Source organism: Pristis pectinata, chromosome 1 (genome assembly GCF_009764475.1).
Source record: "Pristis pectinata isolate sPriPec2 chromosome 1, sPriPec2.1.pri, whole genome shotgun sequence".
NCBI classification, from domain to species: domain Eukaryota; kingdom Metazoa; phylum Chordata; class Chondrichthyes; order Rhinopristiformes; family Pristidae; genus Pristis; species Pristis pectinata.
In genome coordinates this window covers 3930247-3949859 of record NC_067405.1, presented here as the reverse complement: position 1 = coordinate 3949859, position 19613 = coordinate 3930247, and the positions used below count along the sequence as shown (strand labels likewise).

Genomic DNA, 19613 nt, shown 5'->3' with positions numbered 1-19613 from the left:
GGTGGGGGGGGGGGGTTAGGGGTACTGGGAATATAAGGGGGTCCCAACATCAGGGTTGGACTAAGAGAGTGCTGTAGTGTCGGGGGGGGGCTGGTTTTGCACACTTGGAGATGCTGTGTTAGGGGGTGCTGCTCTGTCGGAGGGGCAGAACTGAGAGAGTGCCAAATTGTGGGGCTGTATTGAGGGTTGGCAGGGTGGTGAGGAGGGAGTGTTGCATTGTAGCAGGGGCTCTACTGAGGGAGGGTCACACTGTGGGAGGGGCAGTAATGAGGGAGGGTCACACTGTGGCGGGGTGGTACTGACGGAGGGTCACAGTGTGGAGGGGCAGTACTGATCTCGGTACAACCTGGTCAGTTCCCGCGGAATGACACAGTGGACGGTCTCCACCGGGAGACGCGCCCGCTCCCGGAGGCAGCGTCCTTGGTGGAAGAAATAGGTGGCCAGCTCATGCCACCGCGGGGGGTGCTCAGTATACAGGTATCTCTGCAGTGCCCGAAGGCAGAGGGCCGCCAGTTGAGTGCACACTTACACCAGCGACTGGCCCCCCCTCCGCCAATGGCAGACTTAGGACCGCTGCAGAGACCCAGTGTCTCCGGCTGCTCCAGAAAAAGTCCGTCAACCTCCTCTGGGTGGTGGCAACAAAGACGTTGGGTGGCACTAGCGTGGCCAGCCGGTACCACAGCATGGAGGCCACCAGCAGGTTAATAACCAGCGCCCTGCTTCCGTATGAGATCACCCGAAGTAGGCCCGACAAGCGTCCCAGTAGGGCGGAGACTTTTGCTCCAAACTCCTGCCAGCTCGCTGGCCAGGACCCCTCGGCTGGAGACAGGTAGACCCCCAGGTAGATCAGGAGCATGGTGCTCCACTCAAAGGGCTGCAACTCCTCCGGCAGGGAGTCCTCTTGCCACGGCCCCACCAGCAGACCCGAATACTTTGCCCAGTTGACTCTGGTGGAGGATGCGGCCGAGTAGACTCTCTGGCACTCGCGCATCCTCCGCAGGTCTGCCGGGTTCTACCGAGATCTGATGTGGGTGTGGGGCGCGGTGTCGTGCGGCGAGCGCGTGACCCTTCCCCCTCCCGTCGCAGGGGGTGCCGGGGGGGGAGTCCCGGCAGCACTGGCCCCCGCACTGCCGGAATTGCTGGTTAGGCCCAGGGCCCGACGTCTGTCTCAGGAGGTGGCCCAGCACAACCTGAGCTGCCTGGGGGACATGCCGACGGTGCCGCTCCGCGAGGCGCCGAGGCGCTTATTATATGGGCTGCTCCTGCACACCTTTCACTTCCTAGCCCTGGTCTGCTGGCTGGACATGCCATGGCGGGCTGTCTTGCCAGCGGGCAGAGGGGGGGAGGGTCCCCGATGGAGGTCTCTATATGAGGGAGTCCTCCCGCTGTACATCGGGGAACTGGGGTGGCGGGTGCTGCACCGGGCCGTGCCGTGCAACCGATTCTTAAGCCAGTTCACAGACACTCCGGCCGCCTGTCACTTCTGTGGCCAGGAGGAGATGGTGTACCACGCGTACGCGGAGTGTGAGAGTTTGCAGCCCCTCTTTGCATATCTGAGGGGGCTGCTGCTTAAGTTCTGGTTGCACTTCAGCCCGGTGCTGTTGGTTTACAGGCACCCCGTGCAGCGTGGGGCGGGGTGTGTGGAGGATCTCCTGGTGGGTCTTCTGCTGGGCCTGGCCAAGCTGGCCATCCATAGGACGCGGCGGCGTGCGGCCGAGGGTTCCGGCCGCTCGGCCTGCCTGCCCGTCTTCCATGCTTACGTGCGTGCGCGGGTGTCTTTGGAGAGGGAGCACGCGGTCTCTGTGGGCGCCCTGGCCGAGTTCCGCGCTCAGTGGGCCCCTCAGGGGATCGTGTGTGTCATGGACGACACCAATGCCATTTTGGTATGAAGTGTTGTGTGTTGCGGTAGCGGGCGTAGTGTTGCACGGGTATTAGTTTTGCCTAGTAGTGTCTTTCTGTACTAGCTGTAGTGTATTTGCTGTTGGTTGTTTTTTGTAGTGTTTTTACCAAATAAACGTTTTGTACAAAAAAAAAGAGGGGGTACTGAGGGATGGTCACTGTGGGAAGGGCCAGCTATGGAAAGACATCTTGGGTTTGAACCGGTTGACGTCTGACTCAGAAGTTTGGGAGTCACTCACTGAGATATTGCTGACTGGCAGAGGTGAGGTTTCCTTTGAGTAGCGAGGGGGGTCATCCTACGATTGGTTTATGAGAACGGGAGGTGATCAGGTGGGGATGGCAGATTCTGACGGAGGTCAGCAGAGAGATCGTTCCCCTCAGCTGTAGCGCTGAGAGCCAGCGCTTCACCGAGTCAGGGTAACAGGGCTGCCACTTGGTATTGGTATTGATATATTGTTGTCACTTGTACCGAGGTACAGTGAAAAACTTGTCTTGCATACCAATCGTACAGGTCAATTCATTACACAGTGCAGTTACATTGGGTTAGTACAGAGTGAATTGATGTAGTACAGGTAAAAACAATAACAGTACAGAGTAAAGTGTCACAGCTACAGAGAAAGTGCAGTGCAATAAGGTGCAAGGTCACAACAAGGTAGATTGTGAGGTCAGAGTCCATCTCATTGTATAAGGGAACCGTTCAATAGTCTTATCACAGTGGGGTAGAAGCTGTCCTTAAGTCTGGTGGTACGTGCCCTCAGGCTCCTGTATCTTCTACCTGATGGAAGAGGAGAGAAGAGAGAATGACCCGGGTGGGTGGGGTCTTTGATTATGCTGGCTGCTTCACCAAGACAGCAAGAGGTAAAGACAGTCCAAGGAGGGTAGGCTGGTGTCTGTGATGCGCTGGGCTGTGTCCACAACTCTCTGCAGTTCGTTGCGGTCCTGTGCAGAGCAGTTGCCGTACCAAGCCGTGATGCATCCAGATAGGATGCTTTCTATGGTGCATCAGTAAAAGTTGGTGAGAGTCAAAGTGGACAAACCAAATTTCTTTAGCCTCCTGAGGAAGTAGAGGCGCTGGTGAGCTTTCTTGGCCAACTTCCGACTGAGCTGAGGAGAAATCCCTCCAGCGAGAGGCTGTGAACATTTGGAATTCTGTACTCCGGGGACCTCCTGATGCTCATCCAAGTCATTGAAGACTGAGATTAGTGGAAACATTGTAATTGAAAAGGAAAGTGGAGTTTAGGCAGAAATTCAGACGTTATCTGTTGAATAACAAAGCAGATACTTTTTCTCTAACGTATTCATTTTTCTGGGATCTGGCCAGCATCTATTGCCTGTCGCTCATTGCCCTTGAGAAGGTGGGGGTGAGCTGCCTTCTCGAACCACTGCAGCCCTTTTTCCCATATCGCTGTTGGGGAGGGAGCTCTGGGCTTTAGACCCAGTGACCAGGAAGGAATGGTGATGTATTTCTAAGCTTGAGGAGAACCTGCGGGTGGTGGTGTTCCCCTGTACCTGCCGCCCTTGTCCTTCTTGACGGTAGACACCAGTTGTGTTCAGTTCCGGTCACCCTGTTGTAGGAAAGACCGCATTAAGCTGGGAAGATTGCAAAGATTTACGAGAATGTTGCCAGTACTCAAGAGCCTGAGTTACATAGAACATTGAACACTACAGCACAGTACAGGCCCTTCGGCCCACAATGTTGTGCCGACATTTTATCCTGCTCTAAGATCTATCTAACCCTTCCCTCCCACATAGCCCCCCATTTCTCTATCATTCATGTGTCTATCTAAGAGTCTCTTAAATGTCCTGAATGCATCTGCCCCCAAACCTCTGCCGGCAGTGCGTTCCCCGCACCCACCACTCTCTGTGTAAAAAACTTACCCCTGACATCCCCCTTATACCTTCCTCCAATCACCTTAAAATTATGTCCCCTCGTGTTAGCCATTGTCGCCCTGGGAAAAAGTCTCTGACTGTCCATTGGATCTATGCCTCTTATCATCTTGTGCACCTCTATCAAGTCACCTCTCATCCTCCTTCTCTCCAAAGAGAAAAGCCCTAGCTCACTCAACCTATCCTCATAAGACATGCTCTCCAATCCAGGCAACTCCTGGTAAATCTCCTCTGCACCCTCTCTAAAGCTTCCACATCCTTCCTATAATGAGGTGACCAGAACTGAACACAATACTCCAAGTGTGGTCTGACCAGAGTTCTATAGAGCTGCAACATCACCTCGCGGCTCTTGAACTCAGTACCCCGACTAATGAAGGCCAACACACCATACACCTTCTTAACAACCCTATCGACCTGCATGGCAACCTTGAGGGATCTATGGATGTGGACCCCAAGAGTTATAGGGAGAAGTTGTACAGGCTGGGACTTTATAGAGGAACAAAGATGCTGGAATCTAGATGAGAAACACGATGATGCTGGACGAACTCAGCAGGCCAGGCAGCATCTGTGGAGAAAAGCAGACGGTCAACGTTTCGGGTCAGGACCCTTCTGCAGGACTGAAGATAGGAAAAGGGGAAGCCCAATATATAGGAGGGAAAAGCAGAGCAGTGATAGGTGGACTAAAGAGGGGAGGCAGGGTGGGCACAGGGTGGTGATAGGTAGATGCAGGTAAGAGATAGTGACGGGCAGGTGCGGGGAGGAGGGGAGAGCAGATCCACCGGGGGCGGGGTCAAAGGGAAGGAGAGAGAGGGAAAAAAAGGTAGGAAAAAAGGTTAGGAAAAGGAAGAAGAGAAGAAGAGTGGTGGGGGGGAGTGGGGGTGTTGTGGGGAAGGGGGGTGGGGATTACCTAAAGTGGGAGAATTCAATGTTCATGCCATTAGGCTGCAAGGCTCTAAGCTTGGCTTAAAGGCTGGGACTTTATTCATAGAACCATAGAACATTACAGCATAGAAAACAGGCCATTCGGCCCTTCTAGTCTGTGCCGAAACTTTATTCCACGAGTCCCATATACCTGCACCCAGTCCATAACCCTCCAGACCTCTCCTGTCCATGTATCTATCCAATTTATTCTTAAAACTTAAGAGTGAGCCCGCATTTACCACGTCGGATGGCAGCTCGTTCCACACTCCCACCACTCTCTGTGAAGAAGTTCCCCCTAATGTTCCCCCTAAACCTTTCGCCTTTCACCCTTAAGCCATGTCCTCTCATACTTATCTCTCCTAATCTAGGTGGAAAGAGCCTACTCGCATTTACTCTGTCTATGCCCCTCATCATTTTGTAAACCTCTATCAAATCTCCCCTCCTACGCTCCAAGGAATAAAGTCCTAACCTGTTCAATCTTTCCCTGTAACTCAACTCCTGAAGACCCGGCAACATTCTAGTAAATCTCCTCTGCCCTCTTTCAATCTTACTGATATCCTTCCTATAGTTAGGTGACCAGAACTGCACACAATACTCCAAATTTGGCCTCACCAATGTCTTATACAACCTCACCAAAACATCCCAACTCCTGTACTCAATACTTTGATTTATGAATGCCAGGATGCCAAAAGCCTTCTTTACAACCCTGTCAACCTGTGACGCCACTTTCAGGGAATTATGTATCTGAACTCCCAGATCCCTTTGCTCCTCCGCACTCCTCAGTGCTCTACCATTTACTGTGTATGTCCTACCTTGATTTATCCTTCCAAAATGCAACACCTTGGAGTGTTGGAGACTGAGACATGACCTTACAGAGGTGTATAAAATCATGGGAGGCATAGACAGGGTGAATGCACACAGTCTGTTTCTCAGGGAAAGTGAACTAAAAACTAGGGGGCATAGGCTTAAGGTGAGAGGGAAAAGATTTAAAAGGACCTGAGGGGTAACTTTTTCACCCAGAGGGTGGTGAATATATGGAACGAGCTGCCAGAGACAAGTACAATAACACTTGGACAGGTACATGGATAGGAAAGGTTTAGAGGGATATGGGCCAAACGCAGGCAAATGGGACTAGCTCAAGTAGGCACCTTGGTCAGCATTGGACGAGTTGGGCCAAAGGGCCTGTTTCTGTTCTTAGACCATAAGATATAGGAGCAGAATTAGGCCATTCAGCCCATCAAGTCTGCTCTGCCATACAATCATGGCTCATTTTTTTCAACCCCATTCTCCTGCCTTCTCCCCATAACCCTTAATCCCCTTACCAATCAAGAACCTATCAATCTCTGCCTTAACTACACCCAAGGCCTCGGCCTCCACCGCCCTCTGTGGCAACGAATTCCACAGATTCACCGCCCTCTGGCTGAAGAAATTCCTCCTCATCTCAGTTTTAAATCACGTCCCTTTATTCTGAGGCTGTGCCCTCGGATCCTAGACTCTCCTACTAATGGAAACATCCCCTCCACGTCTACTCTATCCAGGCCTTTCGGCATCCGGCAGGTTTCAATGAGATCCCCCCTCATCCTCCTGAACTCCATCGAGTACAGGCCCAGAGATATCAAACGCTCTTCATACGTTAAGTCTTTTATTCCTGGGATCATTCCTGTGAACCTCCTCTGGACCCTCTCCAGGGCCAGCACATCCTCCCTTGGATACGGGACCCAAAATTGCTCACAACTTTCTGAATGCCGCTCTGTTGACTCCAAGTCACTGGTTTGGGAGTTGCTGGGCAAGTAACTGCGGTGTGCCAGTAGTGGGGATAGTAAGTGTCTCAAGAGCCAAAATAGCCTGTTGCTGATATTTCCCTTATTGTTCTCCTCCTGCCCAAGGTAAGATCGTGAAGCGGTTGCCACGGAAGCTGGACGTGGTGGAGGGGGAAAACGCGGCCTTCTGTGTGGACTTGGATGAGGAGAACGTGGAGGTTCGCTGGTACAAGGACGGGGAGCTTCTCAGCGAGTCGCACAAGACCATCATCAAATCTTTCGGGAAGACGCACATCCTGGTCTTCGTTAACTCCACCGTGGAGGACGCCGGTGTCATCACCTTTGTGATCAGTGACTCCAAGTCATCGTCCCAGCTCCGAGTGAAACGTGAGTTGTCCAACGTCCAATCCCAAAGCTCTCCGACCTGTACATGACACCATTTTGTAAGGGGCCAGCCAAAGAGGGCCCAAAGCAACAGGCTGTTCCTTTGGTAAGAGAGGGTGCAGGTTTATAATGGCAGCTCCAGTCCTGTTCAGAGACAGGAGGCCCAAGTAAAGTTGGTAAATTGGTTTATTATTGTCACAATGTACTGAGGTACAGTGAAAAACGTTGTTTTGCATGCTATCCATACAGATCATTTCATCACATCAGTGCATCGAGGTAGTACAAGGGAAAACAATAGCAGAATGCAGAATAAGGCGTTAAAGTTAGAGAGAGAGTGCACTGCAGACAGACAATAAGGTGCAAGGGCCACAATGAGGTAGATTGTGAGGTCAAGAGTCCATCTTATCACGTCTTATGAGGATAGGTTGAGTGAGCTGGGGTTTTTCTCTTTGGAGGAAAGGACGATGAGAGGTGACGATAAAGGTGTACAAGATGATAAGAGGCACAGATCGAGTGGACAGTCAGAGACTTTTTCCCAGGGCGACAATGGCTAACACGAGGGGACATCATTTTAAGGTGATTGGAGGAAGGTATAAGGGGGATGTCAGGGGTAAGTTTTTTACACAGAGAGTGGTGGGTGTGTGGAATGCACTGCCGGCAGAGGTTGTGGGGGCAGATACGTTAGGGACATCTAAGAGGCTCTTAGATAGACACATGAATGAGAAAAACAGGGGACTATGTGGGAGGGAAGGGTTAGATAGATCTTAGAGCAGGATAAGATGTCGGCACAACACTGTGGGCCGAAGGGCCTGTACTGTGCTGTAGTGTTCTATGTTCTATGAGTCGCCCATTTAAGACAAGGGGCAGCAAGGTGAGAAGAAAGAGTTTTAAAGGGGATCCGAGAGCAAACTTAGAGAGTGGTTGATATCTGGAACTCACTGCCAGAGGAGCAGGTGGAATCATATACAATGAGTGTGTTTTTGGGATATTAGGCACTCAAATAGTCAATGTGTAGAAGGATGCAGAGCTAGTGTAGACAAATGGGTTTAGTTTAGGTGGTTGCCATGCTGTATAACTCTCTGAATCTATGAATCAAATGATATGACCAATTTACTATCACATGGAAGGAGGCCATTCAGCCCATTGCATCCCTGCCAATTCTATCAGTTCCCCTCCACCCTCCGCCGCTGCATATTTTGTTGTCGTATTCTCTCTCTCTCACATGCCCATCAATTCTCCTTTGGTTCTAAGCCAACCACTGAGATTTACAGTGGCAGATTGATCTCCCCGCACATCTTTGGGATATGGGAGGAAAGGAGCATCCTGGGGGAAACCCACGTGGTCACGGACAGACAGACAGTGCCCGAGGTCAGGATCGAACCTGGGTCTCTGGAGCTGAGAGTTAGCAGCTCCAACATTGTGCTTCCCTTGGCCTTTCTTACAAGGGGTGTTGGATTTTCCACAGCCCCCAGAGAGCTGTGGCTGTCAGTCATCGATCTCATTCAATAGAACATCGAACACAGAACAGTACAGAACAGGAAGAGAGGCCCTTCAGCCCATGATGTCTGTGCCAAGCACAATGCCAAATTAAAGTAAATCCCTCCTCCTGTACATAATCCCGATCCCTCCATTCCTGCATATCCATGTGTCTCTTAAACCACTATTGTATCTGCTTGTACCAGAAGGCGTTCAATAAGGTGCCGTATAACAGACTTATCCATAAGATAAGGATGTATGGAGTTGGGGATAATGTATTAGCAATGGATAGAGGATCGGTTAACCAACAGAAGGCAGAGAGTTGGGATAAATGGGTGTTTCTCTGGTTGGCAATCAGTGGTGAGCGGGGTGCCGCAGGGGTCGGTGCTGGGCCCACAACTGTTCACGATCTACACTGACAATTTGGAAGAGGGGAGCGAGTGTAGCGTATCGAAGTTTGCTGATGACACTAAATTGAATGGAAAAGCAAATTGTGCAGAGGATGCGGAGAGTCTGCAGAGAGATATAGACAGGTTCAGTGAGTGGGTAGATGGAGTACAATGTTGGTAAATGCAAGGTCATCAGGTTTGGAAGGAAAAATAGAAGATCAGATTATTATTTAAATGGTGAAAGATTGCAGCATGCTGTTGTGCAGAGGGATTGGGAGTTCTTGTGCATGAATCGCAGAAGGTTGGTTTGCAGGTACAACAGGTTATCAAGAAGGTAAGTGGAATGTTGGCCTTCATTGCTGGAGGGATTGAATTTAAGAGCAGGAAGGTTATGCTGCAACTGTACAGGGTACTGGTGAGGCTGCACCTGGAGTACTGCGTGCAGCTCTGGTCTCCTTACTTGAGGAAAGATGCACTGGCTTTGGAGGTGGTGCAGAGGAGGTTCACCAGGTTGATTCTGGAGATGAGGGGTTCAGCCATTGAGGAGAGATTGAGTCACCTGGGACTATACTCACTGGAATTCAGAAGAATGAGAAGGAATCTTATATAAAATTATGAAAGGGATAGATAAGAAGGTTGTTTCCACTGGTAGGTGAGACTAGAACTAGGGGACATAGCCTCAAGATTCAGGGTAATAGATTTAGGATGGAGATGAGGAGAAACTGCTTTTCCCAGTGAGTAGTGAATGTGTGGAATTCTCTGCCCAGGGAAGCAGTAGAGGCTAACTCATGAAATATATTTAAGACACAGTTAGATAGATTTTTGCATAGTGTCCACAACTTCCTAACCTGTACGTCTTTGGAATGTGGGAGGAAACCGGAGCACCCGGAGGAAACCCACGCAGGCACGGGGAGAACGTACAAACTCCTTACAGACAGCGGCCGGAATTGAACCCGGTTCGCTGGCGCTGTAATAGCATTACGCTAACCGCTACACTACCATGCCAATCTACCACCCAAACTACTTGCACGGCTACTTTCAGTGGATTGGATGTTGCGTAACAGTCAGTCAAAGACAAAGTCAAGTTTATTGTCAGATGCACAAGTCCATGTGTGCACAGGTGCAATGAAAAACTTACTTGCAGCAGCATCACAGGCACATAGCATCAGACAAGTAGCATTCACAAGGAAAACATAAATTAAACATAAATTATACACAATTTTTACAAGAAAGAATACTGTTAAAACAAAAAAATGTCCATTTTAGTGCAAAGTGATGGAAGTGGTAATAGTGTTGCTAAACTGTGGTGATTAGGATCGTGCCGGTTGGTTCAAGAGGATAAGACAAGATAAGGTATTTATTTATTAGTCACATGTACATTGAAACACACGGTGAAATGCATCTTTTGCATAGAGTGTTCTGGGGGCAGCCCACAAGTGTCGCCACACTTCCGGCGCCAACATAGCATGCCCACAACTTCCTAACCCGTACGTCTTTAGAATGTGAGAGGAAACTGGAGCACCCGGAGGAAACCAACGCAGACACAGAGAGAACGTACAAACTCCTTACAGACAGTGGCCGGAATCGAACCCGGGTCGCTGGCGCTGTAAAGCGTTATGCTAACCGCTACACTACCATGCCTGCAAGAACCAAATGGTTGAAGGGAAGTAGCTGTTCCTAAACCTGTTGGTGTGGGACTTCAGGCTTCTGTACCTCCTGCCCGACTGGAGCTGCGAGAAGATGGCACAGCCCGGATGGTGGGGATCTTTGATGATGGGTGTTGCCTTCTTGAGGCAGCACCTCCTGTAGATACTCCCGATGGTGGGGAGGGATGAACCCGTGATGTATTGGACAGAGTCCACTACTCTCTGCAGCTTCTTATGTTCCTGTGCATTCGAAGTGCCGTACGAGACCATGATGGACCCAGTCAGGACACTTTCAACAGTAACATCTGTAGCTGTTCGTTAGAGTGTTCGGTGACAAGCCCAACCTCCTTAAGCTCCTGAGAAAGCAAAGACACTGGCATGCCTTCCCTGTGATTGCATCTGTGTGCTGGGCCCAGGACAGGTTGTCCAATATGTTTAACGCCCAGGCACAGTAGTGTAGCGGTTAGCGTAATGCTATTACAGCACCAGCGACCCGGGTTCAATTCCCGCCTCTGCCTGTAAGGAGTTTGTACGTTCTCCCCTTGTCTGCGTGGGTTTCCTCCGGGTGCTCCGGTTTCCTCCCACATTCCAAAGACGTACGGGTTAGGAAGTTGTGGGCATGCTACGTTGGCGTTGGAAGAGTGGCGACACTTGCGGGCTGCCCGCAGAACACTCTACCCAAAAGATGCATTTCACTGTGTGTTTCGATGTACATGTGACTAATAAAGAAATCTTATCTTAACTTATCTTAAAGCTGCTGACCCTCTCCACCACCGATCCCACAGTGTAGACTGACGCAGGAAAGTGGTGCTGAGGCCAAGATCCTGATCTTACTGAATGATGCAGCACACAAAATGTTGGACGAACCCAGCAGGTCAGGCAGCATCTCTGGAGGGAAATAAACAGTCGACGTTTCGGGTCGAGACCCTTCATCAGGACTGGAGAGGAATAGGGCAGAAGCCAGAATAAGAGGGTGGGGGGGAGGGGGAGGAGCACACGCAGGCAGGTGACAGGTGAGTCCAGGTGAGAGGGGGAGGGTAGGTAGGTGGGGGAGGGGGGATGAAAGGGAGTGATGTGGGAAGCTGGGAGGTGAGAGAAGAGGCAAAAAGGAATGTGATAGGAGAGGACAGTGGACCATGGAATAAAGGGAAGGAGGTGGGGAGGGGACCCAGAGGGAGGCGATGGGCAGGTCGTGAGGGCAGAGGAGGGGAAAGGGAAGGGGTGAGGGGGCCACAGGAATGAGGGGAAACTAAGGGGAGGGGGGAAGGGGGAAAAATAGTTGACGGAAGTTAGAGAAATCGATGAAACGTCGAATGTTTATCCCCTCCGCAGATGCTGCCTGACCTGCTGAGTCCCTCCAGCATTTTGTGGGTCGCTGCAGATTCCGGCATCTGCAGATCCCCTTCAAGTTCAAGTTCAAGTCACTTTGTTGTCAGTCACCCCCGTGCTATAAAAACACACGGAGGAACGAAATGTCTCACACAACAGAGGACGTACATAGAACAGAGGACGTACAATAAACGCAGACAAAAAAAATAGTGCAGGTACAATAGTGCATAAAGCAGTATATACAGAATACAAATTTAGTGCAGAGTTAGTGCAAAACTGAGTAGGACGTAGAAAATACAGAACTCAGTGTGTTGCACTAATTGTATAAACATGGTCAGCAGCAGCCAAAGTTCTTATACGCCGTTGTGCAAACTAGGGCTTTTGACGTGGCATTTGTCTGAGACTGTCTCCAGGGTATTCAGGAGCCTGACAGCCTGGGGGTAAAAAACCGTTGTACAGTCTCATAGTTCTGACCCGGATGCTCCGGTACCACTTGCCAGACGGCAGTGGGACAGATAGGTCGTGGGAGGGATGAGGAGAGTCATCTATGATTCTGCGGACCTTGCGTGGAACAAGTTCGATGGGCTGAATTGCTCCTGGCCCTCCGGCTCTGACATCGTTTTCCTCCCTGCAGCCAGGAGACAGACGGTCCCCGGAGCGCCGGTGAATGCCCGGATGAACTGCGAGCGACCGAACACGGCCTCGCTGCTGTGGGGCCCACCGGCCGACTGCGGGGGTACCGGGGCCACGGGCTTCGTGGTGGAGCGGCAGGAGATGGGGGCAGAGGAGTGGGTGCAGTGCCTGACCACCGAGGGCAGCACGGCGGTGGAGATCCTGGGCGAGAGTGTCCCCGCCGAAGCCCGTTACCGTTTCCGCGTCTGCTCCCTCAACAAGTATGGCCGGGGCGGGCACGCCGAGTTCCCTGGAGCTGTACACCTGGGTGAGGGTGGGGCAGGGGTGAGGGTGGGGCAGTGGGTGGGGGTGGGGCAGGGGGTGGGGTAGGGGGCAGGGGTGGGGCAGGGGTGAGGGTGGGGCAGTGGGTGGGGGTGGGGCACGGGGTGGGGGTGGTGGGGCAGGGGGTGGGGCAGGGGTGAGGGTGGGGCAGGGGGTGGGGGTGGGGCAGGGGGTGAGGGTGCGGCAGGGGGTGGGGGTGGGGCAGGGGGTGGGGCAGGGGGTGAGGGTGGGGCAGGGGGTGGGGCAGGGGGTGAGGGTGGGGCAGGGGGTGAGGGTGGGGCACAGGGTGGGGCAGGGGGTGAGGGTGGGGCAGGGGTGAGGGTGGGGCAGGGGGTGGGGCAGGGGTGAGGGTGGGGCAGGGGGTGAGGGTGGGGCACAGGGTGGGGCAGGGGGTGAGGGTGGGGCAGGGGTGAGGGTGGGGCAGGGGGTGGGGGTGGGGCAGGGGGTGAGGGTGGGGCAGGGGGTGGGGGTGGGGCAGGGGGTGGGGCAGGGGTGAGGGTGGGGCAGGGGGTGGGGGTGGGGCAGGGGGTGGGGCAGGGGTGAGGGTGGGGCAGGGGGTGGGGGTGGGGCAGGGGTGGGGGTGGGGCAGGGGGTGAGGGTGCGGCAGGGGGTGGGGGTGGGGCAGGGGGTGGGCCAGGGGGTGAGGGTGGGGCAGGGGGTGGGGGTGGGGCAGGGGGTGGGGCAGGGGGGTGAGGGTGGGGCAGGGGGTGGGGCAGGGGGTGGGGGTGGGGCAGGGGGTGAGGGTGGGGCAGGGGGTGGGGCAGGGGGTGAGGGTGGGGCAGGGGGTGGGGCAGGGGGTGGGGGTGGGGCAGGGGGTGGGGCAGGGGGTGGGGCAGGGGGTGAGGGTGGGGCAGGGGGTGGGGGTGGGGCAGGGGGTGGGGCAGGGGGTGAGGGTGGGGCAGGGGGTGGGGGTGGGGCAGGGGGTGAGGGTGGGGCAGGGGGTGGGGGTGGGGCAGGGGGCAGGGGGTGGGGCAGGGGGCAGGGGGTGGGGGTGGGGCAGGGGGTGAGGGTGGGGCAGAGCGTTGGTGGTGGGGCGGGGCTGGGTGGTGGGGCAGGGTCAGGCGGTGATGTTGGGGCAGGGGGTGGGTGGTGGAGCAGGGGGTAAGTGGTGGGGCGGGGGTGGGGCAGGGGGTGGGGGGTGTCGGAGAGGGAGGGGAGCAGAGTGAGGGAGCGCCACCTGATTGCAGGAGTGCAGGAGGAAGAGGTGATGTTGGGAGGGGTATTCAGAGTGGGACAGTGTTCATGGGGCAGAGGATGAAGAGGTGTGGGGGTGGTATATTTTCACACACACACACCCACCCACACACACACACACACACACACACACACACACACACACAATCACACAGACATATACACAAACACACACATAGGTCACACACACACACACAAACACACACATAGGTCACACACACACACACACACACACAAATGCAGATTCACAGACATGCACAAACACACACAAACACACAGGCACACACGTGCACATTCACAAACACGCACACATACAGTCTGTAGCATTTACCTATGGACATTTTACACTGGAAGACCAATAGGTTTCGGCAGACCAACGTGCATCTTTCACCTACTCCAGCTGTAGCCCAAGCTTCATAATGCGGTAAAGGTGTCAGATCAAGTCAAGTCGAGTTTACTGTCATGTATAAGTAAGATCTTTATTAGTCACATGTACATTGAAACACACAGTGAAATACATCTTTTGCGTAGAGTGTTCTGGGGGGTAGCCCACAAGCGTCGCCACGCTTCCGGCACCAACATAGCACGCCCATAACTTCCTAACCCGTACGTCTTTGGAATGTGGGAGGAAACCGGAGAACAAGTATGGTGAGGTATAGGTACAATGAAAAACTTGCTTGAGACGTCACAGGTATGTAGATTCAGACCACACACAGGACATCAATTATACCTAAATTATGCAATACAGTGAAGAAAAACACTGTTCAAAATAAGACATAAGGTGCAAAAAACCACAGAGACAAGTCGATGGTAGTACAAGAGGTGATCTGTAGTGTTCCGTTGCTGAGGTAGGATTAGGGTTGTGTGGGTTGGTTCAAGAACCTGATGATTGTGGGACAGTAGCTGAACCTGGGACTTCAGGCTTCTGTACCTCCTGCCTGATGGTAGCTGCGAGAAGATGGCACGGCCCGGATGGTGGGGGTCTTTGATGATGGATGCCGCCTTCCTGAGGCAGTGCCTCCTGTAGATACTATCAATGGTGGGGAGGGCTGTGTTCTTGATGGTCTGCCAGTAACGTTCCCTCTCTCCTTTCAGTGCCAGTGGCTAGGATTCGCACACACCTTAACGACGTGACAGTTTGCCAGGAGGAAGACGTGGAGTTTGCCATCGAGCTGTCTGCCCCGGTCATTGGGACTTGGCACATGAAGGGCAGGCAGCTGCAGGAGGATGAGCGATTCGGGATCCAGCAGTCGAGGTCTCAGCATTCCCTCCTCATCCGGCGAGCCAAGCTAGAGGAGAACGAGGCAGAGATAACCTTCGTTGCGCACGGCGTGAGGGATTCCGCCATCCTGTTCGTTAAAGGTGAGGGTGGAGTTCAAGCCTCTCCCACAGGAACAGGAGGAGGCCATTCAGCCCAAGGAGCCTGTAATTAGGGAACAGATTCAGAATCAGATTCCTAAATCAAAATCAGAACCGGAATCAGATTTCTGATTCTGAATCAAAATCAGAACCAGAATCTGATTTCTGATTCTGAATCAAAATCAAAACCAGAATGAGATTTCTGATTCTGAATCAAAATCAGAATCAGAACCAGAATCAGATTTATTAACGCTGATGTATGATGTGAAATTTGTTGTTTTGTGGCAGCAGCAAAGACATGAAAATGACTATAAATTACAATAAATAAATATTCCAAAAACAAAATGAATAATGAGGTAACACAAGAGATTCTGCAGATTCTGGAAATCCGGAGCAACACACACAAAATGCTGGAGGAACTCAGCAGGTCAGGCAGCATTTGTGGAGGGAACTAGACAGTCTGATGAAGGGTCTCAACCCAAAATGTCGACTGTTTATTTCCCGTCATAGATGCAGGAATAATGAGATAGTTTTCATGGGTTGGTGGATCATTCAGGAATCTGATGGCGGAGGGGGAAATCTGTTCCTAAATCGTTGAGTGTGGGTCTTCAGGCTCCTGTGCCTCCTCCCCGATAGTAGTAACGAGACGAGGGCACGTCCCGGATGGTGAGGGTCCTTAGTGATGGATGCCGCCTCTTGAAGATGTCCTCGATGGTGGGGAGGGTTGTGTCTGTGATGGAGCTGGCCGAGTCTACAGTCCTCTGAAGCCTCTTGTGACCCTGTGCATTGGAGCCTCCATACCAGGCGGTGATGCAACCAGTCAGGATGCTCTCCACCGTACATCTGTAGAAAGAGGTTGTCCACCCCGTCCAGCCATTTCCATTCCATGTGAGCAGCTGAAATCCAACTCACCTGCTCCAAATCTCTCACCGAGGAAAGTTCATCGAGTCACACAGCGCTTTGGCCCACCGAATCCGTGCCGACCATCAACCACACAACTGCCTTCCCCTAATCCCATTTTATTCTCCCCACATTCCCATCAACTCCCCCAAGATTCTACCCCTCACCCACACACCAGGAGCAATTTACAGCAGCCAATTAACCCATCAACCTGCACGTCTTTGGGATGTCATAGAGTCTTACAGCAAGGAAACAGGCCCTTCAGCCCAACTCGTCCATGGTGACTGTGTTGCCCAGCGAGCTGGTCCCATCTGCCTGTGTTTGGCCCATAGCCCTCTAAACCCCTCCTATCCATGTACTTATCTAGATGGCCTTTAAACGTTGCTAATGTGCCCACCTCAACCGCTATTTCTGGCAGCTCATTCCAAATACGCACCACCCTTTGGAACGTGGGAGGAAACCAGACCACCTGGGAAAAACCCACGCAGGGAGAACATGCAAACTCCACGTAGATGACGCCAGAGGTCGGGATCAAACCTTGGTCTCTGACACTGGGAGGCAGCGGCTGTGTCATTGAGGCTGGATGGAAACTGACCAAAGCACGGTGTGCAGGCTGGTCCTTCTGCCTGCTTCACTCCCATTTCCCCATGGGGAGCATCCAACACACACACTGATGGTATTCCCAAACATAAGCTCGGCAGGTTCGCACAGATCTCCAAGGTCACTGAGACTCTGCTGCCTCATCAGCCTGTGACCACACCAAGCTCACTTTTACAAGGATACGGTATCACTGCATTTGTTTGTCTCTGACCTCAAACAACTTTAACTATTTCAAACAAGGCTCCAGCATCCTCAAAAGCCAGGCGTGGAAGATGCACAAGGCACGAGGAGTAGGAACAGCAGCAGGCCATTCGGACCCTCGAGCCACTGCAAATTCAATAGCTGATCTTACCTTGCCCTCAGCTTCACTATCCTGCTGTTCTCGTAAACCTACAGACCAAAATCCTGCCTTTCTTGGCATTGGATATACAATGGACCAGTATAGTGTACTCTGTGCCTAACCGTGTTGTCCCTGCCTTGGGACTTTGTGATGGGACAGTATAGAGGGAGCTTCACTCTGTGTCTGACCCCGGGAGTGTGTGATGGGACGGTGTAGAGGGAGCTTCACTCTGTGTCTGAGCCCGGGAGTGTGTGATGGGACGGTGTAGAGGGAGCTTCACTCTGTGTCTGACCCTGGGAGTGTGTGACGGGACGGTGTGGAGGGATGCTCATGTTATTCACAACCTTTGTCCTGGGCCTCTTGTGTTTCAGCTGTCCCGGTGCGGATCTCACTGAGCCCGGGGATGGAGAAGGAGCTGAGGGTCACGGCCTCGGAGTCAATCGTGCTGTCCTGCGAGCTGTCCAGGGCCAACATCCAGGTCTGTTGGTTCAAGGACGGCCAAGAGCTCACGCCGAGTGACCAGATATCGCTGCAGTCCTGTGGCCAGACAAGGAAGCTCATCATCCAGTCCAGCCGGTCCTCGGATTCTGGACAGTACACCTGCGATGCCGGGGATGACCTCATGACCTTCTGCGTTACTGTGTTGGGTAGGACTTCCTTCAGTCCGAGACAAAGGGGGGTTAACCCCAGAGCAGGGATCGTTGTTTGGTCATCATGTTCAGATTGAATGGTGGCCCTGATATATCAGGAGATACTGTTTGCAGAGACAGCAGGGTGCACGGTGGTGCAGAGGGTAAATCCACCACCTCACAACTCCAGAGACTCAGGTTCAATCCTGACCTCTGGTGCTGCCTGTGTGGAGTTTGCACGTTCTCCCTGTGACCGCGTGGGTTTCCCCCGGGTGCTCCGGTTTCCTCCCACATCCCAAATTCATGCAGGTTGAGAGGTTAATTGGCTGCTGTACATTGCTTGTAATGTGTGGGTGAGGGGTAGAACCTTGGGGGGAGTTGCTATGGACGTAGAGAGAGCAAAGAAATGAGGTTAACGTAGGATTGGTGTAGACCGGTTGCTGGTCAGTATGGACTCGGTTGGCCGAAGGACCTATTCCCATATTATAGAACACAGAACAGTACAGCACAGGAACAGGCCATTCGGCCCACAATGTCTGTGCTGACTGTGATGCCAAATTAAACTAATTCTCTTCTGCCTGCACATGAGCCACATCCTTCCATTCCCTGAATGTTCATGTGTCTGTCTAACAGACTCTTAAACACCACAATCATATCAGCCTCCACCACCACCCCTAGCAGCCTGTTCCAGGCATCCACCACTCTCTGTCTATAAAAACCTGCCCCACACATCTCCTTTAAACTTCCCCCCTCTCACCTTAAATGCATGTCCTCTAGTACTTGACGTTTCTACCCCGGGAAAAAGATTCTGACTGTCTACTCTTTCTACGCCTCTCATAATCTTATAGACTTCCATCAGGTCTCCCCTCAGCCTCCAACACTCCAGAGAAAACAATCCAAGTTTGTCCAACTTCTCCTTATAGCTCATGCCCTCTAATCCAGGCAGCATTCTGGTGAACCTCTTCTGCACCCTCTCCAAAGCCTCCACATTCTTCCTGTAATGAGACGACCAGAATGGGTATATCTCTACGAATCTAAGTTCCTTGGGATAGCTTATAGCACTGAATGCTGTTTAATGAATGTGGTTGTGGGTGCTTTGTCAGCAATGTTGCACTGATTGTTGGTTTGCATCAAACTGCAAAGCTCCTCCTTTGAGACAGGCATAGTGGGCTCAGGTATTTTCACTACATTCCATAGAACCATAGAACCATAGAACACTACAGCACAGAAAACAGGCCATTTTGCCCCTCTAGTCTGTGCCGAAACTTTATTCCGCTAGTCCCATTGACCTGCACCCAGTCCATAACCCTCCAGACTTCTCCCATCCATGTATCTATCCAATTTACTCTTAAAACTTAAGAGCCTGCATTTACGTCAGATGGCAGCTCGTTCCACACTCCCACCACTCTCTGAGTGAAGGAGTTCCCTCTAATATTCCCCCTAAACCAAAGCCATGTCCTCTCATACTTATCTCTCCTAATCTAGGTGGAAGGAGCCTACCCCCATAATTTTGTAAACCTCTATCAAATCTCCCCTCATTCTTCTGCGCTCGAAAGAATAAAGTCCTAACCTGTTCAATCTTTCCCTGTAACTCAACTCCTGAAGACCCGGCAACATTCTAGTAAATCTTCTCTGCACTCTTTCAATCTTACTGATATCCTTCCTATAGTTAGGTGACCAGAACTGCACGCAATAGATACACGATAGATACCTCGGAATGGGCTGCAAATTCCAGCAACATATCCCATGTCCTGGGAACAAATGAAAGAAACCTCGCCCTGAGGGTCAACACCTTAAGGAGGTAGTGGAGATTCTGCCCACGTGTCAGGTCACATCCCTCTCTGAACCAGAACCACCAAGCATAGATCAACTTGGCCATTCAACTAAGTGTCCCTGACTCATTCCAACACGGAAGGAGGCCATTCAGCCCATCAGTTCCCAGCAGA

General features: G+C 52.3%; 1 protein-coding gene across 1 annotated transcript in view; it reads left to right on the top strand.

Annotated features, from left to right (window-relative positions):
- Positions 1–19613, top strand: part of LOC127575050 (obscurin-like protein 1) — a 105326-nt gene that overhangs the window by 6208 nt on the left and 79505 nt on the right. The window contains 4 exon segments of the mRNA XM_052024681.1: positions 6594–6854; positions 12326–12631; positions 14935–15201; positions 17410–17685. Coding sequence (XP_051880641.1) covers positions 6594–6854; positions 12326–12631; positions 14935–15201; positions 17410–17685 — 1110 coding nt within the window.